Genomic DNA, 25,495 nt, shown 5'->3' on the forward strand with positions numbered 1-25,495 from the left:
CACTGCTTCTGACCTGCGTGCCCGAGGGCCCATGACCTGGTTCTTCAGACCTCACAGATCTTTGATTTAGGGCAAGAAGGGGCCTCAGAGCGGTCTTATCAATGAAGAGACTGAAGCCAAGAATGCTGAGGGGGCTCTTCAAGCTCACACGGGCAGGAAGGAGTGGAGCTGGGATTGAAACACACGCCCCTTTCCTCCAGCGCCAGTGTTGTTCCTATGCTACAAGGACCTCCAAGATGAGGGACAAGCCTGGACTGGACGGCTTACAATGTCCCTTCCAGAGAGGCACGATGCTAAGCTCTACGGCTGTAAAATGGGGAGATGATCACTTGCACTACTTATTTCAAGGTATGAGGAAGGACACCATGCAATCCAGTGAGCTGGTCTCGCGAGTGCTCCCAGCCCAAATCTAGGAAGACAGTGAATAATGTCTGGGCTCAAAAGACAAATCTGATTAGAAGCCCGTTTGGCATCTGTCAGTATGGGTACTTCAAAAGCCTATCATTGGGGCAGTGAGGGCATGAGCTCATCGACACAGATGAGAACCACTCCATCACTCAGGAGGCGTCAGTAAGAATTCCTTTTCCTACATACAGCCAGCCTGATGAAGACTTTCTATCATACATTTTTAAACTGTTAGATCGAGATGAAATATTCAAAATCTCCAGTCTAGGTGCTCTTCACCTAGAGGTGGACCCTAAAGGGCCCAGGGACACGTCAAGGACTCTGAGAGCTTAAGTGGGGGGGGAAACCAGCATCCTTCTCTCAGAGAATGAGGTTCCTGTACAAACCTCTATGTTTTGTTTTGGTTTTTTTGCGGGGCAATGAGGGTTAAGTGACACAGCTAGTGTCAAGTGTCTGAGACTGGATCTGAACTCAGATCCTCCTGAATCCAGGGCTGGTGCTTTGTCCACTGCACCACCTAGCTGCCCCTCTATATTTATTTTACATATTTTAAAAACACAATTCTAAGAAGGGGTCCATGGACTTCCCCAGACGGCTACCAAGAAGGCTATGACATAAAAACATTAAGAACCCCTGCTCTAGTTCAGGGCTTCTTAAACTTTTTCCACTCATGACCCCTTTTTGCCTGAGAAATTTTTATGTGACCCTGGGTATATAGGTCTATAAAACAGGTATACATAACCTTTTACTGTGGCCAAATTTTTCATGACCTCTCCCCACCTTCAGTTATGCAACCCCATATGACCCACACTTTAAGAAGCTTTGTTCTAGACCGCACCTTCACACAACAGAAGCAAACACCGAGCTCCAGCGCTAACTAGGACCTTTGTAACTAGAGAGAAATACCAGCCAGTGGTGGCAGAAACAGTCACGAGGAGGCAAAATTAAGTACAAATAGAGGATGCCACCAACCGCGTGAGAACCCCTGCTGCTGGGAGATCACAAATCCTCCTGGTGATAGAGGGGGACGATAAAGTCTTAGTGGAAGAGAAAACTCTAATGAAGGAACCTCCCGAACTCCTCCCTGGCCACGATCAACCAGGACAAAGACCAGAGACCAAAAGCAGACACCCAGGAATGAAGAAAAGACTGAGGAATGCCTGATCTTACTGACAAGGCTCACCCCTGTGTCCAACAGCACATGGTCCTCTCAAGGGAACCCAAGAAGCTTCGCAATGTCACAACTTCGGTACATCAGAGACAAGCGTACCCCTCAGAGCTGAACAACCAGCCTGTGCGTTGGCACAGATGAAGAGATGCCGGCTTGTGCTGACTTCTATTCTCCACGAACTGAGGCCAGGCATTAATTAGAGGACACTGCCAGGGAGCAGCCAATGATGCAGCACCTCTGATGATAAGCATTAAAGACAAGATTCAGGCGACCTCACCAAGATCTGAGTTTTCTTTAAAGGGCAGAGGGAGGGTTCAGTCGGCTGCAACGGCCTGTGTGTCTGCTAAGATGTAATTGTCAGCATGCCACCTGCTGGACAGTTTACCATCTGAAGCAGCCCTCATTCATACGGTGGGTCCCTCCTCCCTTAGGGAAGCAGGGAGATGCTTATCAACTTCTCCCAGGGCTTGGGGATGAATCTTAAGTCTTGGGGGGCTCAGCAGCGATGCACAAGCTCCAGCAGTGACTCCAGTAGGAGTCACTGTGGCTGGACACCTACAAATTTATCTCTGTATAATGTATGGTAAACAGTCTGGGCCGAGCAGAAGGGAGAAGAGATCAGGAGGAAGACCTGAGGTAAGGGAGGAGGAGGAGGACTCAGGGACAGGATGATAGCAAGAAAAGTAGAGAAGACAAGGAAGAGCTTAGTCTAAGCTGTATCTCTGGCCACTTTCTCCAGTACTGTGTCTTCCTCTCTTGAGGGAAGGGAATAACCATTTCCTTAGTGCCTACTATGTGGCGGGCACTGTGAGAAGCTCTTTCTTCACAACCACCCTGGGACGTAGGTGTTATAACAATCCTCATTTTATGGCTGAGGAAACTGAGGCAGGCAGTGGTTAAATGACCTGCTCAGGATCACGCAGCTAGAAGCGTCAGAGGCTAGATCTGAACTCAGGTCTTCCCGATATCCCCCGGATGCCTCCTCACACAACCGGGCCAGAACAGAGCAAGCATTCTGCCTCGCTGCAGATTGCTCCTCTGCCACCATCAGTCTTCCTCCGAGATTCATTCAGGACCTGATACCACCTGACCCAGGAGCTCAGCCCAGCCATCCCTCTAGCAGCCGGGGCTTCAGCACCTGGCTCAGTCTCTTCCCAACATGAACCCTTGTTGCCTCAGATCACACCCTTGAATGCCTGCACTGACCTCCCTCTCGGCTCATCGAGCTCAGCCCCTGCAAACCTTCATCTTCACTCAGTCCTGGCACTGGGAGAGCAGACCTTAGATCTTCCCATTTCAGACGTCACCTTCACTCAGAACTGATAATGCCAAAGCAAACAAAGAATGCCGTGTCACTGAATCACTCTGGACCTCGGTTTCTTCATCTGTTAAATAAGGCTTCTAAGTTCACATCTCACCAGAAATCTGCCATTCCTCCCTCTGGTCATAAATAACTCCTCCCACCTTTCCCCTAATGCTAGTCTTTATCTTTGTGACAACATCCAGTCACCTCCAGCCTTGTGTGCTTTCCCAATCCATCATCCCTGAGCTGGCCTCACCACCTTCCTTCAGGTCTGACCCTCCTGTTGGCTACTTCATCCATCCATTCACCTGTGCCCTTGGATCCCTTGTTATCTTACTATTGTTCCTGACTTGCTCTGTGTTACTCTCCAACTCTGTTTTTTCTACATGCTACTTGAACAACAATCCATTCCATTAATGTGCCACAATTTCACCATTCCTCAACTGCTGGATGGACATTTGGGGACTTTATCTAGTTCTTTGTTACATTTACATATAATTGCTACAAAAATCTTTGACAAATCTTTTTTTTTTTTTTTTTGGCTTGGAGCAATGAGGGTTAAGTGACTTGCCCAGGGTCACACAGCTAGTCAGTGTCAAGTGTCTGAGGCCGGATTTGAACTCAGATCCTCCTGAATCCAGGGCCTGTGCTTTAACCACTGCGCCACCTAGCTGCCCCCCAAGGTAATTCTTTTGGGAGATTCTTAATGATGCTTTGAGGGCATATCCCCATAGTTTTTCCTTCATTTACCAAATTCTAACAAGCAGGACAAATAAATGATCTAAACTCATCATTTCATGTTGCACAGAATCTCTGAGAAAGAACCAGGAAAAACCACGCTATGTTATACTTTCTGATCCTGGGCATTCCTTGTCTAATATTCTACAGGCACTGACTCGACGGGCTAGAAGTGTTCCTTTGGACCTCTTACTATGTTAGGTGTAGGAAATCACTGCTTATTAACTGGAAAAAAAATTCATTAAAAAAGATACATTCGGGGCAGCTAGGTGGCACAGTGGATAGAGCACTGGCCCTGGAGTCAGGAGGACCTGAGTTCAAATCCGGCCTCAGACACTTAACATCACTAGCTGTGTGACCCTGGGCAAGTCACTTAACCCCAATTGCCTCACCAAAAAAAAAAAGAAAAAGAAAAAAAAAAGATACAATGGGGAGGGGGGGGCAGCTAGGTGGTGCAGTGGATAAAGCACTGGTCTTGGATTCAGGAGGACCTGAGTTCAAATCCAGCCTCAGACACTTGACACTTAACTAGCTGTGTGACTCTGGGCAAGTCACTTAACCCTCACTGCCCCGCCAAAAAAAAAAAAAAAAAAGGAAGATGAAAAAAGATAGATTTAGTCTCACTCTTGGGCTTAAGGCCCTGTTATCCCTTGTCCCTGCTGCACGACCGTCCCCCCTCCTTTTTGGTTTACATGAGCTGTGAATACTGCCTTTTACAGAATATCTTCCATGTGAGATGTGGTGCTGTTTGGTCATACCCCCCCACACACCCCATAGGCATTTCTCCGTTCTCACTGGTCACTGTGAGTCTTGGAAGATCATGGTACAGCCCCAGAAGAAGATAAGTGTTAAAAAAAGGTGGGCAGAGAACAGCTCGGGCTCACTGAAAGCACCTCTGGGATTCCAATCGTCCTCTTGTGTTGTGGACCCCACAAACAACAATAATCAGCATCTGGATAGCTCTCCAAGGGCTGGGAAGCACTTGACAAATATTCTCCCAAAAACCCTGGGCAGTGGGGGCTATTAGCATCCTCACTTTAGAGATGAGGATCAATACCTTACCGTACAAAGAAAACATATCCTAACATGAAACCTAAAAGAACCTTAAGAAAATTAAATGTGGCATAGTTAATATTAAAGCCATCACCACCCAACCAACTCTGAACTCTGCTAATTCACGTACGGCACATATGGTAATTCTCAGTTAAAAACAATAACTAACTGCGGCATCCCCTCCCCCTGCCCAAACATTCCGGATAAACGGGAGTCTCAGACATTCCCAAAGCTAAGAAGGGCTAATCAACACTTATGACCGCTGCTCCGAGATCGCCGGCGGGGCTTCTCACAGATACCTCAAGGAGGGATCGTCCCCTGCCGGGTCAGTAAAAGGCGGTTTTTATATCTCTCTGCAAAGCCAACAGTTCCTGGCATCATTCCAGTTCATGCTGTGTACAATGTACAAATGTACAAAACAGCAGGTTCTCTGAACACTGCCCGATGTGTTTCCCAAACAGCGATGGCTGAAGACGCCACCTCTGCTGTGGCTTTCTATGTTACAACACAGATTATGGAAAAGTGATGCAAAGTGCTCATGTTACAGACTGAATGGACGCTGGAAAAGCCACGGGCCCCAGCATAGCATGGTAGCTTCACTCTCGTGGGGTGAGGTTACAAAGAGGAGATTATGAAAAGGCAAGATTTCACTCACCCTGCTGATAACCGCATAATCCAGCCTAGCATGTCCCTATGTCTTGGGAAGCAGACCCTGACAGTGAGAGCCTAAATTTTTTTTTTCTGTCCAAGATTCTTCAGAACGAAGATGAAGACAGCCCAGGCCAGAAGTAGCCGGCCTCCAGAAACGGGAAGGGTTAGTGACAAGGATCCTTTCCCAAGATTCTGGGGGTTCCAATGAGCTCCAGACTTACTTGATTCCAGGGAGAGATGAACCAGGTAATGCCTTGAGAGTGTTCTCTCATGAGTTTGTGGGGTTGGGGTTTTGTTTTGTACTTTTGGGTTGCATTTTAATAAATAAAGCTTTCAGTCGGTTCCCTGTTACATTTTAAAAGTAAGACGGCTGTTGTTGCTGCTCTGAGCCACAAGCCTTTGTAGGAGGCCTTTGGGTCTTATTTCTTAGACGGTCTGGAGCTGGAAGGGGCCTGGGCCTTCCCCTCAGGAAGAAACTGCACCTAAGCCAAGGACGGTCGAATGCGTGTCAACACCGAGCTGCAACTTTAACCTGCGATCCCAGTGCCAAGTCAAGGCTATTCCGTCTTTTCTTTGCCTTTCATCCTCTCCCCTTGCTAGCTTTGCGATGAGCGGCTAACAGAAGTCTGACTTTGCCCTTAATTCCCTCGGCCTGGTGCAGCTCTGGTCCATAATAAATTAGCCACTGATGGGATAGCCGGGCACTTATAAATCAGTGCCTCCCAGGGCCCGTCTGGCCAGCAGCGGGGGCGTGAACACCCCATTTGGGGGGACCACATCCTCAGCTATGCAGCTAACAACCACACATCTAAGATGCATCTCTCCTTCCCATCGAGTTAACGCCCCTGTCTCATCCGGCCATAGGAGTCTAGAGTTGCAAAGCAGCACAGAGATCCTGTGGACCAGTCTTCATTTTACAAATGAGGAAAATTGAGGCCAAACAGGGCTCGGTTCCCTCACTGAGGTCTCACTTTAAAGCTCGGCTTTTCTCTCGAGAGCATCTGTATCGGTCACATTTCTCTATTAGCTCTCAAAGGAAGCTTTACGGTTTGGGCGGATGTTTCTGTTTTAAAACCCATAACAGTTCAGTAGCTCAGGACATGAATGGCCAGCTCAGAAGCAGGAAAGGCACATCCCAAACCTAGGGGGTGCCTAGATGTCTGTGCGGTGAATGACCTGGCCACAAGAACCAGCACCGAGATGGCCAGTCGAGTGTCAGCATAGGCTGGGGGCTCCCTCCTGAAAAGTCCCGCCTCTGGACACTTTCTGCTGCCAGCAGAGCCCCCACTGGGTCACTGATGACACCGCCTCTCCTTAGGACTAATCACGGGGTCACAACAGTAATGCTAGAGTTAACCTAAGATGTCATTTTCCATTCAAACTCTTGTTTTACACTTGTCTGAAACTTGTGTAAAAGTGAAATTGTCTGTGCTAAGTGTCTACACCAATTATGACTTAGGAAAAAAGATAACTTTTTAATTTTTTTTTTTTTTTGGTGAGGCAATTGGGGTTAAGTGACTTGCCCAGGGTCACACAGCTAGTAAGTGTTAAGTGTCTGAGGCCGGATTTGAACTCAGGTACTCCTGACTCCAGGGCTGGTGCTCTACCCACTGCGCCACCTAGCTGCCCCTGTTTTTAATTTTTAAAAAATAATCTAGAAGTTTAATAAGGGTCAAAATGGCCTCAGATGCTTTAACAATTCTTATTAATCAGCAAATTTAACAAGTTCTTAGTTTAAAAGAAATCAACTGGGTGGCGCAGTGGGTAAAGGACCGGCCTTGGATTCAGGAGGACCTGAGTTCAAATCTGCCCTCAGATACCTGACACGTACAAGCTGTGTGACCCTGGGCAAATCACTTAACCCTCACTGCCCTGCAAAAAAACAAAACAAAACAAAAAAACCCAACAATAACAACAACAACAAAAAACAAATACAAAAAATAAAAGAAATCAACTTCCCGAAAGAACGGCAGTAAATAGCTAGCATTTATGTAGTGCTCTGAGGCTTATAATAATAATACAACTCTTATCTTGTTTTATCTGGGTGCTATTATTCTTCTCACTAAGGTACACAGAGGCTAAATGACTTGCCCAGGGTCCCCCAGCTAGGAAGTGGGTCTGGTTCTTTATCCACTGTGCCAATGAGCAGTCCAACAGTACCCTGCATCACTGACACGCATACTTCTTCAGAAATAAAGGAGGGACTCTTATCTTTATTAACTGGATGACTTTTTAAAAAACCTAATTGCAAAGCATGCCAGCTCTCCCTCCTTTAAATGCACAAAGAATGGGAACTGAGATTAGCACTCCAGAGAGACACCGGAATCAAACCCACCTCGGTCCCGCGTCCTAGACCATGCCCACAGGCTTTGCCAAGAGCTTGGCAGCCATTCGCCCAAGCACTCCCCAACACCATCCCTTCCTTCCTCAACACCCTTCTGGTTTCATCCTCCAGATTCTGGGATGAAATCCTCTTCCCTTCACTGCAGCACTGCCCCTGGGATCTGCTTGCTAAGCTTCTGATCTTTCCAAATTTTAGGGGCAGGGTGCTCACTGCTTCCAATGCTACCAGTGGAGGGTGGTGAGGCCCAGGTTAGCTAAAGTGTCACGGGGCTGGTGCCTCCTCCGGCACACACTAACTCTGGGGTCTGAAAGTCACCCCTGCTCAAGGCCCGAGCAGAGAACCATATGGTTGGGGGAACTTCGAGGTCACCTGGCCCAAGCCTCTTTGTACAACATTGCACAGCTGAGGAAACTGAGGCCCAGAGAAGTCAAATGACTTGGCCAAGCGGCAAAGACAGTGATCTTCAATCGCCTCAAAAATCATTGTGCTAAATACCTATAGAGATCAGTTGCTACAATGTGGTGTTTCTTTAACCTTTCAGGAGGTTTGGCACATTTCTGGGCCAACTTTTCACCTGCAGCTTAAATCTACGAAACATTATATAATATGTTAACATATAATAGTATATCTTGAACAAGGAGAATAATATCTTTACTTTAGTAATTTTTCTAGTTGATGAGAGGAACAGAGGAGAGGCAGAAGAGTTTTCATTCTACCAACAGTTAAACAAGCATGTTAATAATGAAGAAAATAAGTCTGTTCTTTACTGACATTCATTCTTTCCTGAATTCACAAAAAATGAGAGCAAAAAAATTCACACTTTAAAAAATATGAAAACAGCACAAATACTCAACAACAGAAGAACAGATAGCCAACTAAGACGTATTAGCATAATGGAAAACTATGTAGTTGTTTTGAATGCCAAGCACATGGCTGCTAATACATAGAAATGAATGTGGACCAACATGAAGTGAAAAAAGCAAAACAGAAAATAGGATATATGCTGACTACAGCCACGCAAATGTGTCTGTAACAGAGAAGATGCAGAGAGGTACATGGTTAAGCTTAGATGGTTGTGAAACCAACAGAAGTGCTCCCAAGAATGCACGAGAGAGAGAGAGAGAGAGAGAGAGAGAGAGGGAGGGAGACATCGGGGGTCAGACCATCCCTTTAATGAGACCCCATCTCTGGGCACTCTGGGAGCTAGTGCTCTGTCACAATTTTGTTTTTTTAAATGAGCAAAAGTAGGAAATAGAATCAAAGACAAAATGTATTCCCATTCCCTTGACTCCAAATAAGGCTTGAGAAGAAGTGAATTTTTGCTGGTAAAGAAATCTGCCCTGAGGCCTCTGGTCCACAGATAAGAAGAGGCTGGCGGCAGACACTTCCTCCCAAGACTTCACTCCACAGGCGTCTACAAAATGCGTGTTATGGACATGGTTGCTGCTAAAGGCCTAAGACCCCAGTCAGCACGATTCCCAAAGTCACAAAAGAAGCAAGCTGAGCTGTCTAACTATAGTTTTTCTAGGAAAATCTCATACGAAAAGGCTTAAGACGGTGAAAGGTCACAGCTTACCCAGGGTCACTCAACAACATAGAATGCCAAGTGAGTGACTATGAAAATCTGGCGGCTTTGTGGGCCTCTATGGCCCCAAATTCTGTCACCTTGTCCTCTGATCCATTGAGAAGCAATGAGGGGGGCAGCTAGATGGCGCAGTGGTTAAAGCACCGGCCCTGGACTCAGGAGTACCTGAGTTCAAATCCGGCCTCAGACACTTGACATTTACTAGCTGTGTGACCGTGGGCAAGTCACTTAACCCCCGTTGCCTAAAAAAAAAAAAAAAAAAAAAAAAAAAAAAAGAAGCAATGAGGCTGGGGGCAGCTAGGTGCTGCAGTAGATAAAGCACCGGCCCTGGATTCAGGAGGACCTGAGTTCAAATCCAGCCTCAGACATTTGACACTTACCAGCTGTGTGACCCTGGGCAAGTCACTTAACCCCAACTGCCTCACCAAAAAAAAAAAAAAAAAAAAAAAGAAGCAGCAGCAGCAATGAGGCCCACTGCCAGTCTCCTGGGCCTGGGGGAACCAGGGCGCTGCTGGCAAAGTTGCCAAGGGCCCAGGGCCACTTCCAAGTCACCAAAAGGTATCCAAGCAAGGATTTGGTGGCAAGCCTATGACAAGACCAAAGAAGCCCTCTGCAAAAGAAGCCGGAGACACTGTACAGAGGACTTACAGAAAGACATGGGCAGAACACAGGGGATAGGAATGTGTGTATGTGTGTGCCCACACTCATGTGTGACATCTGCAGCAGGAAAGTCACAGTACCCAGAGCAATGAGACCACAGATCCGCCTAAGGATTTTCAAGTCCTATTTAATTAAAGGTTGAACATTAAGCTTATGTAGAGGTGGCAAAGATGAATAGAATTCCTTTAGCTAAAGGAAGAGACAAGGGTTGGCTGAGGGACCTCCCTGCTGAGGCGGCCCCTGCTACCTTCTCTGGAAGGTTCCGTGTAGGAGCTGTCAGGAGCACTGAGAGGCCCAGTGACTTACCCAGGGTCATACAGCCAGGTGATGTGTTAGAGGTGGGACCTGAACGCAAGTGTTCCCGGTGGGGTAGGAGAGGGAGGGGAGGGGAGCAGAGTGGAGGAGAGGAGAGGTAGCACTAGGTCTGGAGACCAGAGTTCAAATGTAGACTTGGACACTTACCGTGTAGCCCTGTGTAGGTCACTTAACCTCCATTTGCCTCAGTTTCCTCATCTGTAATATGGGGACAATAATAGCTCCCACCCCCCCAGGGCTGCCGTGAGGATCAAATGATATATTTGTAAAGCGTGTGGCACAGGGCTTGGCACACAGGAGATGCTACACAAATGCCAGCTATCCTCATTATTACGTGCCTAGGAAGCTGGGTCACAGATGAGAAGGCCGCCTGCCTCCTGGTGAGCAATGTTTTCTGGAGGGACATTTTCATCCGACTGCATACATACCGGCCTTCTAGAATGAAAGCGCTCCTGGGGATGTATTTAATGTATCCCCCTAAAAAAAGGGATTACTTTTACTGACAAAAGAAGACATTCTCGCCCGGCAGTGCTAGCGTGGCCGTCACAGGTTTCTCACTCCTACACTCCTGGCCCCCAGGAGTAGAAGCATGACGTAACTCCTGGTGCCGATTCCCAACGACCCCCTGCTCCACAGCTTTGATGATTCTCTCCTCTCAGGCTGTTTTAACCTTGCTTCTGTTATTTAATATCAGTCCCCAAGTCTATCAGGTCTTGGCTCTTAGCAGCACCATTCATGATCAATACGGCCCCCAAAGCTACTTGGGAAATGACCTAATTACAAATTCGAATTATCGCACAGAATCTACACACGAGAGGTCCCAGTGTGAGGCACTCCTAAAAAATCTAGGTGGGATGATATTGAATTACGTTACCTGATGAGCACAGCGCCTTGGGGGTGGGTTGGGGATTTCAACTTTTGTCCAGGTGTTCTTTCTAATATTGTAGACATACAATTCATTGTATAGAAAAGTCTGCAGAAAGGAAGCAAAAGATTTGTTTGTTATAAAGAATTTCCTTCATAAGACAAGTGACAGTTAAATGGAAAAAATATATAGCAAATATCAAATCACTGTGAACAAATTTTCTCCTAAAACAAATAACATGTGAATATCCCCCAAAAGGAGGAATCGCAGCAAGCCAATAAAAATCGTGGTCTACTTTTAATCCTAACAGAGCACTAAGTGTGCTCTACAAATTTCAGACGGAAACTATACTCAGTTAACACTAAAAGCCAACTGTTTCTGGGGTAAACCAATTCTTTCCAGTCTCAAAGACCCTCCCTCTGTGATGCCCTTTATTAGTACAGGGTCAGAAGCTTTAGATCCTTTAGAAGGATCTCTAAGGACCATTTTACAGGTAAGGAAAATAGAGGCTCAACATCAAGCCACCTGTCCTTGGTCGCCCAGCCGGCCAGCAGTGGAACTGGGACTTACACTAGGGTTCTTTGCCTCCAAATCTAGCTTGGTTTGCTCCCTATCATATTGCATCCTCTAAAGGAATCAGCCTTCAGGACCTCAGAAGTGACAGGTGCCACATTAAATACAGCTGTAACTCTCAAATGCTGTTGACTTCTCTTCTAAAAAGGGAAAGGCCCAGATGGAAGCAGGCACCTCCCCTAAAATCACTGTACTAGAACCCTCTTTCCAAGCCTGACAGCTTCAAGTTCTGCTCTGAGTCCATAACACCATGAAGACGTTTGTTACCAACAACACCGCTAGGATAAGGATGCTCTTTCTACAGTGTCCCCTGCCCAAAGGTTCCAGGGGCTTCAGGGGTATTCCCAAAGATGGGGATAAGGCTGGTTTGCCAGGCCCAGGAGTTAGGAGTCATGGGAAATGATGGCTCCCTCCCTCAAGGGTCAGGGGGGGCGAGCAGAAAGCTTTATTGGTGTCCAAGGCCATCAGAAGAGATGAAAACGGCAAGCAAATGGAAAGAGGAAGCGAGCACAGGCAAAGCCATGGAACAGCTCGGAAATAAATGGGAGACAGATGCAGGGGCATCCACACTGGACCTTGCCATGAGACGTCATAAAATGTTTCCTTTCCATTGAAGACAAAATAACGGCAACAATCGCCGGCACTGGTGGAGCCCTCGAAGATTGATAAGGACCCTCCACGGACTCATAGAAGCCCATCTCCCCATCAGCTGTCAGATGGCCTTGCAGCACCACATCCTCCTGCTCCCTAACGGGGGGCGGGGCTCCACCTGGGTGGCCGACTTCTCTATTGGGCATTTAAATCTTCAGAGTGAGCAAAGTCAGGAAAACGTAGAGACCACAACAACAGAAATGGAAAGAACCCCAACAAATGATCCAAAAGGAACGCTACAGAGTTATAGAGAACGGCAAAAGTAAAAACAGCACCTTAAGGTTTGCAAAGGATTTGACAAGTATCATCTCATTTGACCTGCACAATAGCCCTGGCTTTGTGCCTCAGCATGCACCCCCTCCCCACCTCCCCTTGGAGCCCCAGGTCAAACACCAGGCCTTTCCTGATCCTCCCATCAGCTGGGACTTTCCCCCGAAAGTCACCTTGCAATCATTTCAAATGTTCTTTGTGGGGGTGGGGGGGTGGGAATGAGGGTAAAGTGACTTGCCCAGGGTCACACCTAGTGTCAATTGTCTGAGGATGCATTTGAACTCGAGTCCTCCTGAATCCAGGGCCAGTGATTTATCTACTGCGCCACCTAGCTGTGCCCCCATTTCCTATGTTGTTACACATATAAATGCTGATCCCCTCCAAGGTCCCCCAAGAGCTGCTGACATGTAGCTGGTACTTGATAAATGCTTACTAATTGACTAAAATCAGGTACTACAAGGCTACTAAAACCATTTAACACATGCACAAGATAAGCTTGAAGTTTTAGCAAGGGCTGGGAGTGGGACTTGCCCTCCCTGCGTCGCCTCTCCAACAAATGAGCGAGAAAACAGATGGACTAATGACAACTGAAATCGAGCAAATGAGAGAACATAAAGCACTTGACAAACATTAAAGCATCATATGAACTTTAACTTGCAACTGAGGCAGGGAAAGAATCTGACCCTGTAAGTTCAGTGATACCGGGAATTCCCCAGGGAGGACACTCCCTCCCCCAGGGCTGATGAGCACCCCCTGTACAGATATCCTCAGAGAGCTACTCTCTATCCAGCACGCTGCCAGGACTGGCAACAGATCTGTAAATGAGGAGTTGTCAGCGCTACTATGCAGGGCCAGCAATAAAGAAGTGGAACTGAGGTCCACGGGAGAGATTAAAGAAAACAGCTTTGTACAGTACAACTCTATCTAACAGACAGTAACAGGTGCGAATCATGATGCTGATGCTGCTACTCCTCACCTAAAGAGTTCTGGGATATCCCACAGAGCCCCCAGGGACCTGCTTCTGGTCTGAGCAGCCCCTGATGGGCCAAAGCCACTCAATAAATAGTAAGTAAAAGTGTGCAAGAGAAAACAAGAGCAAGCCAGTGTGAAACAAAACTTATCCTTAGGTCTGCTATTTAAAAAAAACAAAACAAACCCGTGGAATATTAGACACAAATTACATCAAAAGTAGAAACTTCCAAGTTTGCCTACACTGAAAGAGATGGGCAGAAGGACACAGACCTCTTTTGAACTCAACTTAATTTCAAATGAAATAGGAATAATGACACCGGAGGAAAGAGGGTGACAGCTAATGACCACGCTTAGAAGTCCTCCATCTTTAACCTCCCAGTGACTCTGCAGGGCCCAGAAGGCTGTGGAGGAGGATGCAATCCCTGGCTCGCTCTGCTTTGACATCTAGGAAAAGTCAGCGGGGAGCTGCTGAGTTCAAAGACACGGGTCAGACCCCAGGTGAGCTGGCGGGGGTGGGGTGGGGGGTGGAGCACACTGCTTCAACAGGAGCCTGATGAAAACTCAAAAAGGAGGCCATGGGGTATTAGAAACATCCTTTCCTTATTCACAGCACTTGGGGGGGGGGGGCACCATTGACAATGAACTTTCCTATAAAATAGCCACTCTGGGGGCAGCTAGGTGGCGCAGTAGATAGAGCACTGGCCCTGGATTCAGGAGTACCTGAGTTCAAATCCAGCATCAGACACTTAACACTTACTAGCTGTGTGACCCTGGGCAAGTCACTTAACCCCAATTACCTCACACCCCCCCCCCCCAAAAAAAAGCCACTCTCCACCTTCAGGGAGAATACACATCTGCTCCGGATGTGGATGGCACTGGGCCCTTTGGGTACCAGAAACACAAAGCTGTGATGCAGTCAAGCTGGTGCCAAGTGAGATGAAGACAAAGGACAAACCAGGTCTATAAGAGTCCAAAGAAATGATGAACTCCTGCAATATTGATGCCCGCAGTCACTCCATCCCCTTAATGGAGCCCAGTTCCTTGACAAGGACAGTAGTTCACATTCCTTCTGACAGCTCAGATGGCGAGACAATACAAGGAGGGAATTAAAAGGTTATTTTGCTCTCATTCTGGGACAAATGCATAGTTCATGATCACTGTATCAGAGATTCATTTTGCCTAAAATGAGACCCAAGAAAATGATAGTGAGGAGGGGAAAAAAAAGACAAAAAAAAAGTATACTTTACTTTTTGGCCATTGAAATATTCACCTCCAAAAAGGATTAATTCGTCTTTCTCGGGATGAGGAGACAGGGAGGCATTTAACCTGCAAGAGAGACAAAATAAGCATCACCTCAACAGAAGGACCCAAAGCACCGACGTCCCATCTCAGAGACATGGCTTGAAGGTGGTGCCAACACTGGCTCCAACACCTGCCCTTTTGCCTCTTTCTCTTCTTCAGCATGATCCTGGACCATCACCACCAATGAACGCCATCCCTTTTAAACTCAGGTAAGAGGAAAAATGACCAGACATAATATATCTTGACTACCAGCCTCAGGCATTTAGCTAGCTATGTGACCCTGGAGAAGTCACTTAACTTTTGTTTGCCTCCATCTTCTCGACTAGGGATAAACTAGAGCCAATAATAGCACCCACCTCCCAAGGTTCCAATGAGGATCAAATGAGGTAATATTTGGAAAGCACTGAGTACAGTAGCAGGCTTGATACAAATGCTAGCTATTTTTATAATCCTCCTCTTCCTCCTCACCCTCATGAGGGGCCAACACAGCCTATGACTCAGACAGGGACACTATGGGGAGGAGAAGGCACCATTTCCTCCTCACCAGCCAATGGCCCAGCAGTCATACCTTTTAGCTGGAGCCCACCCAAAGTCCCACAGCAATGCTAGGACCAGCGTAGGCTAAAAAATACACAAGGCCAGGATTGGGAGAACAGAGCTACCTGGATGGGAGTCAATATTCTACGCCCATAAATAGCCTTACCTATTCATTGGACAGATGAAGAAACCAGAGGTCATAGTGGTGAAATGACTTAGCCAGCTGGGAAGTGGACTCGGGTCCTGGCTCTGACTCCCTTACTGACCCCAGCCTCAAATGAGCATCTTCTCGAGGCTCCCACCAAAGGCTTCCTTGTTCTGGGTCGGGTTTGTGCCTCTTGCTTCCCCCACTGAACTTCAAGCATGACCTGGGCCCTGTACCCAGGCAGGCAGCAAGTCAATGTTCGAAGGATCTGATGCCGTCCCAGCAGATGGTTCCTTCTCACATCAATAGAGGAAGAAATAAGAACCTCCTTTCACTGTTCCTGAGACAGACTGAAGCTGACTGAGAAGTGACTGGTCCGCATGGCCCACCTTAACAGAGACTGACCTGAGGGGTATGGACTGCGCCGTCATCACCAGGTGGAGTCTAATCAAACAGAGCCTCTTTTGACCTAATGCTGAGTTTCCTTCTTGTTAGTATTTCAACATGCTCCAGACTGTGATCCTAACTTGGGAAGAGCAGCTACTTCTCTGTCGATGAATCATAGGCAATGATGCCGGCCACCCCCTTTCCTCTCTCCTCCTGGGTTTTTGTGCCATTGCCCTCTCTTGTCTGGTCCCTGCCTGGGACTGCTGGCTAGATTATCACGCAGGCATGAAGCACTTATGCCACGTCTGAGCACTGCTCCAAGGGCTGGGGACACCAGTGCCCAATCTCAAGGAGGGCACATTCTAAGGGGGGGAGACGACACATGCAGGAGGTTTCAGCTACAGATCATATGGAAGCTGTCAACGCCTCTTTCTTGTCATTTCCACTGAGAAAATCAGATCTGTCTCCTACGTTGAACCATCTGACGGTGCCAAGGCCTTTGGCGATAAGACCCTTTTGTCTGGATCTCATAGCCCTTGCAGGAGCAGCTGCCAGGCTGCCCCTCCCCAGACGCTTTGCAGGGTGATGGCCAAGGGCTCTGGGCTATTCTCTAGGCCCTCAGGCTCGGGGGCTCAGGGCAAACTGCCTGGCACGTGCAGCCTTCTGTCTTTTCCTTGGACTTCCATGCTTGCTGCTTCAGTTAGGCTGGCCCGCCTGCCCTATGGGCGGCAGCTGGTGGGCACAGGCACTGCTTCCCTCGCTAAGACCACCAGTGGTGTGGGGGAGCTGGGCCCTTCCCTTCTATTTCTCACCTACGTCCTGCCCCCTTTGTGAGGCTGCACCAAAGCTCCGTCCCAGACCCTTCCTCTCTCCACACTCTCCCTCATCGGTTTCACCAACTGCCCTGAGTCCAACAACCTCTACGTAAATGACCCCCAAGTCTAGGCAGCCCTAGGCTCTCTGCCAGGCCCCCACCCAACAGCACCCAGCTCCTCCTGGGCATCTCTACCCAGACGTCCCGTGGGCTCCAAGGGAGAATGCTTGGTCTTTCTTCCCTTTCCCTCACTTCTCCATCTGTCACGAGCAGCACGATCTTCCTCTACAACCTCTCACCCCGTCCCTCCGGCCCGTCCTTACGGGTCCCAAACTAGCCCAGGCTCTTGCCACCACTTCTCATTGGCTTTTCTGCCTCCAGGCTCTCCCCTGTCAAACCCGTCCCCCACACTCATAACTGAGCTTCCGCAAGGACAAGTCTGACCATATCCCTCCCCTGCTTAGCATCCGAAGTCCTTCCCCATCCTGATACAGCCTTAGCCCAACCGGCCCCCCTGCTGCTGTCTCCCACCTCAGGGGCTCTGCCAGCCGTGCCCCACATCTGGACTGCGCTCCCTGATGGCCCACACCTCCGGGAGTGACTCAACCCGAAGGTCACCTCCCACACAGGGCCAATTTCTAGTGTCCTCCTTCCAATTCCCAGAAACCCCTTTGTCCTTGGCACAAAGCTGGTGTCTGTGCTCATGGTTTGTCCGTTTCTTCCTAACAAACGATGAATTCCTTGAGCGCAGGAATTGTGCCATTTTTTCCTCTGTTCCCAGCACATCACACAGTACTGGCACACAGGACATCAAGGAATAAAATCACTTGCTTTGTTTTAGCCAGGCAAGATCGCTCAGAGCTTTTGTTCAGAAACAAGAGTAGCAGCAGAAGCAGCAGGCCACACTGGGGGGCTTTGTAGGAAGGCTGAGGTGAGGGTGGGGGGGGCGCTCATGGACCACCCAGCACCCGCTCCCCTTCCCAGTGGTTTTTAAAATGCCTAAATTACAGAGGATCCCCACCCTGCTGAAAAAAAGATGGCCTTCCTCCCACAGAGAAGCCTCTGCCCCTGGAGCCCCTGCTGCTCCTGCCCCCTCACACTTCCCAGCCCCTTTCATGTGCTGTCTCCCCCAGGGAGACATCAGCCCTTGGAGAGCAGACATCAGCCTCTGCTTGAATTTGCACCCCTGTGCTTGGCACTGTCCTTGGCACAGAGTCTAACAATCATTAATTATAATGCTTGTTGGCTTGACGTCCCTCCTTGGTGTCTTGGCAGGGGCCTCCCCACATGCCTGCAGCACACTCCCCCAGCCTGGCCTTGTGGAACCTCAGCTCCTTGGGCAATCACCCTGTGACCTCCCCAGGCACCACACTCCCTCCTCCCTCCTCGAAGGCTCACGCCCACAAGCACCTAGTTGTCTGTCTGTGGGCTGCATCCCCTCAGCAGAAAGCCTGGAGGCCGAGGGCTGCCTCTTGTCTTTACTGGCATCCCCGATGCCGAGCACAATCACATGGAGTGGAGATGAAGGCCACACGAGTCAGGCCTCTGCCCTTTGCAGTGGGGTTTGCTGTCAAGGGTCTGCACAAGTAGGGAGAAGATCTGGGCCCCAAGGCCGCCTCCACTACCCCACCGCTGAGACCTTGGCCAAGTCCTCTCCCTTCCTTGTCCTCCATGGTCATGGATCAGACAAGGGGGCCATGTGGCCCGTCCGGTTCTGTGGGGCAGTCTGCGGCCTCAGACCGAGGGCCCCTTCCTCCACGAGAGCACGCGATGGGAGGATGAAGGGAAGGCGTGCCTGCAATGCCGCCTGGCCCTGCTCTGAGATGCAGAATCAAGGCCTCAGCTTTCAGAAGCTGCCAAGGAATCGTGCGTTCACCCCAGAGCAGCTTCGGGGGTCGTGCATTCAGCCTCACAGCTGGTGCTTCACTCCCAAGCCTCTGATTAGGTGATAATTAAATCGGCTTGACCTGAGATCTGTGCGACAGAAACAAGAGGGAACCACTTCTCACACCTCATACGGGCGTCAGGCCTGGCTGTGCGTGCAGATCCCTGACAAGTTATCCTGTGACTCTGGGTCTTCCTAAGTCTCCTTTGGACGAAAATAACAGAGGAAAAAACCCAGTTCTTGGAAGTGAACGAGGCCGTTTTGCCGCCTCTAACAGGGACAGTGTTGGAGGTGTAGTTCAACAAGCATGGGATCCACGGGTCAGCAGAGAAACGGCCTCTTGGCCTGACTCCAACACAAGCTGAGGGACTGTGGGCAAATCCATTCACCTTGCCTCAGTTTCCTCCTCTGCGATGAAGAGCCTCCCACACAAGGTTGGTGGGAGGAAAGCACTTAGTAAACTTTCAAGTCTTGGGAAAATGGGAATAGTATTATTTTGCTGTAGCCATCTTGTTTTCTAATATCTTGGTGGCAAAGGAAAGTCTTTGGTCTTCTTCAACTACTTAAGAGGACTCCAGGATTCAGAAGTCAGCGCTGCCAGGAGCCAGTCTGTTCAATACTGCCTTCTTTGTCTAATCTGCTGTCACAAAACCCTTAGAAACCCCACAAACACCTTCGGATTCCTGCTAGTAGCCATAGCCGTGGAAGATGGCTTACGCACAATGTATTTTTTAATTATGATTGCCCCTTCCATTTAATATTTAAAGTGTTTTTGAACAAGCCTTCCTTGATTTTGAGTTTTCACATTATTGGATGTCGTTAAAACGCCTTTGACGGGGCGAGGGGAGGGCCTGGTGACCCCGCCATCCTTTCCTCCAAATGTTAACAGTTGGAAAATGAGATGGGTGCTTTCAAGCAGCAGCATGATTCCCACCCCGCCTTGAGCATTTGTGCCGTGAGACCTAGCATTTCCATGTAACTACATGACAACAGAGCTAAATCTCCTTACTCCCTCTCTGGAGGTGCGGAAGGGAGTGGAAGGAAACCCGCTGGAACTGATTCTGCACCGCGGTTTCTCTGACTGTGATATCCAGAAACCCTTGTGTCAACAGTCACTGCATTATTCCAACTCCCACAATGGAAGCCAAGTGTCGGAATCTCTGCTGAGCGCTCGAGCAACCAGAAGTGCCCTGTTTTCTTACCTGGGTGAGGGTGGAGAGCACGGCGTCTCTATGATCTGGGTCTTTTTGGCATCTAACGTCTGAAATTGTGCTATCAGAGCCTCCAGGTCCTCCTAAGAAGAAGCCAGAAGTCAAAGGTGAGGATTTCCCCCCTTAACCATAAGAGACTCTTTTCCCCTTTCGTCTGACCCTCCTTTCTGATTTTATTCAAGTTTGACTTTGAGGAGACATCGGACACAGCTGGCCTTGAAGCCAAGAAGACCTGGGCTGACCACATCTTGGCTGCGGGGCCCTGGACAACTCCTGGGTGCCCACAGATACTGCCCTCACCAGGTAGAGGGGCTTTTCTTATTTACCAGTTCCCCATCCCAACGGAATCACCCACACAGTCTCTGTCCCCGTCCCCTGACTGGGGGACACATACATATAAACAACACATACACAAAAATACACATAAGCATACACATAAATAATGACATTTTTCATCCATTTAAAACACTGTGATTTTGGAAACATCTTCAGAAGGAAGGACTAACCGCTTGATGAGCCTGTTATTTAGTGGTCCTTAAAAAATTCCTGCTACGCTACTGGGGGCAGGGAGCCCATGGGTGTGAAACACAATGTAGAATGCCAGATTTTTCAATGTACTGACTGGTTTTGCTGATTTTTTTTCTCTTCTATCTTTAAAAGAAATTCCTTGTTACATGGGATGGCTCTCAGGGAGGAGAAAGGAGAGAGATGAGGGAAATGTAAGTAATGTATAAACAAAAGATATCAATAAAACTTTATTTTTTAAAAAACGACTTAATTGCTCAAAAAATATTTGAATTGAGCTAACAAAAATCCTTGAGCAAGTGGAAGATTGTTCTCCAAGTCTGTATCCTACTCTGATAAAAGGCTACTTGTATAAACTATATACACATATTTGTTTATACACCTCAATGATTTGACATAAACAGCTGAATTTCCTGAGCTCTTCCCCACCTATTTTCCCCACTACAAATTTATGGTACAGAAAACTACACTGGGCTTTCACTGCTGTTCAATCAACAATTGGTCAACAAGCACTTTGGGGGGGGGGGTGGCAGTGAGGGTAAGTGGCTTGCCCAGGGTCACACAGCTATTAAGTGTCAAGTGTCTGAGGTCGCATTTGAACTCAGATCCTCCTGGATCCAGGGCCAGTGCTTTATCCACTGCGCCACCTAGCTGCCACTTAGCTGCCCCCTCAACAAGTACTTATTAAGCCCAAAGTAACAGGGTCTTTGCTAGATGACAGGGACACAAAGACAAACAAATCAAAACCCCATGAAACACCCTCCGCCCTCAAGCAGTCAGTGAATGAGCACTCCTGAAGCACTGCTCTGTGCCAGGCACTGTGGTGGGCAGCTGGGCAGCATATACAGAATGACCATGAGCCAAATATCAGGGAGTCAAGGAGGTAAGCCCACTAGAAGATGGCACTGGAACCGGGTCTGAAGGCAGGAAGGGGACGAGGGAGGGCACCAGTGGGGACGGCCAGCATCAAGGCACAGAGACAGGTGAAGGGGAGAAGGCTGGTTTGGTGGGGCCATAGCCCCAAGCAGGGGGGCAGTGTGTGACCCAGCAGACTGTGAGCTCCCTGAGGGCAGGCACTATCTTCTGCCTCTTTCTGTATCCCCAGCACATCCTGGGTGCTTCCCAAATGTTTGATGATTGACTGACTGATGGATGCAGCTGGGCAGGTCGGTTGTGAAGGGCTGTCAAAGCAGGAGTTTAGCTTTCCTCTCAGGGGAAAGACGGGGATGCTGGGGTGGACAAAGGCAGGGAGTGACACGGTCAGAGCTGCCTGAAGACAAAAGGGATGATGAGGGTCGAAGGGCGGGCCTTCCAAAGACAAGGACAGCCAAGTCCAATGCCTCCTCTGACCCGACCTTCATCTACCCTCAACACCTCCCCTCGCCTCCGTCTTGCTGGCCCCAGATGTCGGGTCCCTAATCCCTCGGTCCCACCATCTGTCTCCCCATTAGCCTCCACACAAGCTCAGGGTCCCCAAAGCCTTCCCTTGGGCCCTCTACGCCACCCAAGCTCCTTGCTGAATCTCTTGGTCTTTGTTCACACAGCGGGAGGCAGGAGAGCAGAATGGAAAGAAAGCTGGAAGGCTTGGATTCGAGTCCTGCCTCAGAGACAGACTGGCTGTGGGATTACAAAGGTGCCAGCCAGCATTGTTGGAGGAAGCTTCCTCACCTCTGAGTTCCCTACCCCACTGTGCCCATGCCCGGCACCCAGCAGGGCCCTGCACACACTGGGTGCTTAATTAATGCCTGTTGCACTGAACTTCAGTCCTTCCTCTCCTTCTTGAAGAAGCTGTCCACACCCGTTGCCTCCCTTTACCTCTCACTGCGCGCTCCACTCTCTCGGTAGACCCAAGAATCTGGCCGACACTTGTCCCTCTCAGACACCATCAGCCTCTTTTCAGGCCTGGGGTCTCCTCCTTTGGCTCCCGAGGTGCCATACTCCACTGGCTCACCCCCGAGCTCCCCAATCATCTTCATCAGGCTCCTGCATCATCTTTCCCCCTTCGTGGCCTCCCACGACCACAGCCTTGGGTTCCTCTCTCCCTCCTCTCCTGTCCCCATCTGTCCCCACATCTTCTTGGCTCCACCTCCCACCCCTTCCCTCCTCCCTATGCCCACTGCCCCCATCCCAGGAGGAGGTGCACTCCCTGCCCAGAGCCCCCCGCGCCGATCCATCCTCTTCCTCATCTTGTGCCTCTGCTTCTCCCCTGCCAACAGACACACCCACGTCTCTCCATCACCACCCCAGCTAACGGCCGTCCTTACCTCTCCTCTTCATCGCTCAACTCCTCAAGCACTGGGCAGTGCAGGGCACACAGGGGACGCTAAATAAGCGCTCCTTACCTGCCTACAATTGGTGCCTGCACTTCCTTCCCTCTCTCTCCCCTAACTCTCTGCATGGGGCTTCCAACCTCACCGTTCAGCTCAAACTGCTCTTGTCCAAGTGACCACTTAATTTCCGAATCCAACGGCCTTCTCTCATCTCCGTCCTCTGACACGGCGGATGACACTCTCCTCTCTGGGGCTTTGTGACCTGTTCTCCCCTGCTTCTCCTCCCATTGCTCCTTGGACAGATAACATCCCGGGGCACACCTGCTGACCCTCTTGGGTGCCCCACGCCTCTTCTGATAAGTTCTTTTGCTCGATCCCATCAGCTCCCACTCAGTCATCACCTCTGCTGATGGTCCTCCAACCTACTGATCGATCCAGCCCTAAACTCTCCTCACCTTCGGTCTCCCATCTCCAGCTGCCCACTGGCCATCACTAACTAGATGGAGACACTTAAACTCAAGGCATCCAAGACTGAACTCACCATCTTCCCACTCCAAGCCCTCCCCCTTCCTAACTTCCCTGTTACTGTCAGGGGCACCACCACCTTCCCAGTCACAATCCAGGTGCCTTTCTTAACTCCCCACTCTTCCTACCAATCGACTGCCAAGTCCTTCCAATTCCACCTTCCTAACAGCTCTCCCATGTGACCCCTTCTCTCCTTGGACATTGCCGCCACCCTGGCGCAGGCCGCTGGCATGCCAACATAGCTGCTGCCTCCAGGTTCTCCTCCTCTTAGCTGTCAAAACCCCCTCCTCAATAAACTCCAGTGGTTTCATATCACTTCTAGGATCAAATATAAAACCCCCTATTTGGTATTCAAAAGCCTTCATAACCCGGTCCCCTCCTACCACATACTCTGATATATCTGTGTATATATGTGCACATGTATATATGTATGTGTATGTGCTTGAATGTATACCCGCATATAAGTATATATGTGTCTAGATATTCATGTATATATACTGCATGTAAATATATGTAAATGTGCATGTTTATAGTTTTACATATATATGCATATGCATGTATATATACATAAATGCAGAGAGTTTGTACAAAGTTGCTTGCATGTGGCATTCTTCATTAGAATGTAATCTCCTTGGTGTAGCTAGGTGGCGCAGTGGATAAAGCACTGGCCCTGGATTCAGGAGGACCTGAGTTCAAATCCAGCCTCAGATACTTGACATTTAACTAGCTGTGTGACCCTGGGCAAGTCACTTAACCCCAACTGCCTCACCCCCCCCCAAAAATGTAAACTCCTTGAGGACAGACTCCTTTGGGTTTTTGTTTGTTTGGCCTTTCCTTGTATACTCAACAGTGTCCTTGGCCCATAAAGGAAGATGCTATTATTATCCCATTTTTACACTTGAGGAAACTGAGGCAGACAGAGGTTAAGTGACTTCCCTCTGTTAATTACTTCCTATCAGTCCTGTATATCTTGGGCTTTGTCGGCAGGTTCTCTCCCCCATTAGACTGTGAACTCCTTGAGGGCAGGAACTGTCTTTTGCCTCTTTTTGTATCCCCAGTGTTTATTGAAGAAATGGAATGGAAGCTGTGGGGAGGTTAGATTAAAAAGGGAAGAGACGAGAAACTGGAAAAACTAATTTCGAGACATTTACAATGGTCTAGGGGAGGGGCGATAAGACCCCAAAGGCATCACTAAGAGAATAAATGACTTGTCCAGGGTCACACAGCCCTGATGCATCAGGAAAGGGTCTTGAACCCCGGCCTTCCTGGATCTGACTCAGGGGCAGATAGTGCAGGGGATTTCACTGGTGAAGCAGCCAAGACCATTCACACATAGGAAGGGCCCTGCCCAGGATGGCAGCCCGAGGGGTTAGGGCTTCCAGTACCTGGCCTCTCAAGACTAAGGCAGTTGGGTGACGTCAGTGACACGGAGTCTGGGAAGACCCGGGTTCAAATCCTGCCTCCAACACTCACTGTGTGACCCAGGGCAAGTCACTCCACTCCCTCGGCCTCGGTTTTTCCCTCGGTAAAATGGGCATGATGATGATCCTAGCACTTAGCCCACAGGCCCGGTGTGAGGCTAAAAACCGGTATATTTTGTAAACCGGAAAGCTCTTTACAAGTACTTAGTATTTATTATTATTACTCTTGTTCCAGCCGGCCGCCCTAGGGGCCGAACCCGGGGCCCTGACGGCTAAGGAGGCAGCCCCCGGCCCCAGCCCCGGCCCTGGCCCCGGCTCCGGTTACCTCCTCTTTCCTGGAGCGCTTGGAGACTTTCCTCTCCATCTTGGCTGCGGTTTTCTCGGCCCCCTTTCCCTTCTTCTCTTTCTTGTTCTTCTTGCCCATCTTTCTGCCCTCGCTAGCAGCCGCGCGTGAGCGTGAAAAGCCGGGGCCACGCCCCCTCCCGGCAGCCGTCCCCCACCAAAGCCTGAAGCTCACTCGCTCCACGCCGGGTAGCCAGGAAGGGAGACCGTGAAACTCACATGGCAACACAGAGTTTGCATCACTTCCGTTACCGCCCCCTCTGTGAGGTCACTTCCGCCTCGGAAGGAAGACGCGCGAAGAGGAGAGAAACTTACGGCAGAAACTCTTCGAGAGGAAATAGTAGCAAAGAGCGCCCCCTAAGGGACGGGAGGACTCACAACCGTCACAAGGGCTTCCGTTTCCTCCCAATAGCATCCTAGAGTTTAGAGCTCAAAGATCACCTGCCCCAACACTCTCATTTTGCAGAGGCTGAGATAAAGCTTGCCTTCCCCATTAGACTGGGAACTCCCTGTGGGCAGAGACTGTCCACCTTTCTTTGTTATTGCCCAGCACTCAGTCCAATGCCTAGTGCCTA

The 25,495-nt window shown here is 49.2% G+C and overlaps 1 protein-coding gene across 1 annotated transcript in view; it reads right to left on the reverse strand.

Annotated features, from left to right (window-relative positions):
- The window catches only part of KLHDC4 (kelch domain containing 4), an 85,643-nt gene extending 60,477 nt beyond the window's left edge, over nt 1-25,166 (reverse strand). Inside the window, 4 exon segments of the mRNA XM_043979956.1 lie at nt 11,100-11,198; nt 14,804-14,882; nt 19,829-19,920; nt 24,904-25,166. Of these exon segments, the coding sequence (XP_043835891.1) occupies nt 11,100-11,198; nt 14,804-14,882; nt 19,829-19,920; nt 24,904-25,002 (369 nt within the window). The 5' untranslated portion in view covers nt 25,003-25,166.
- Nucleotides 25,167-25,495: the final 329 nt, after the last annotated feature.

Source organism: Dromiciops gliroides, chromosome 2 (assembly GCF_019393635.1).
Source record: "Dromiciops gliroides isolate mDroGli1 chromosome 2, mDroGli1.pri, whole genome shotgun sequence".
In the NCBI taxonomy this organism is placed as follows: domain Eukaryota; kingdom Metazoa; phylum Chordata; class Mammalia; order Microbiotheria; family Microbiotheriidae; genus Dromiciops; species Dromiciops gliroides.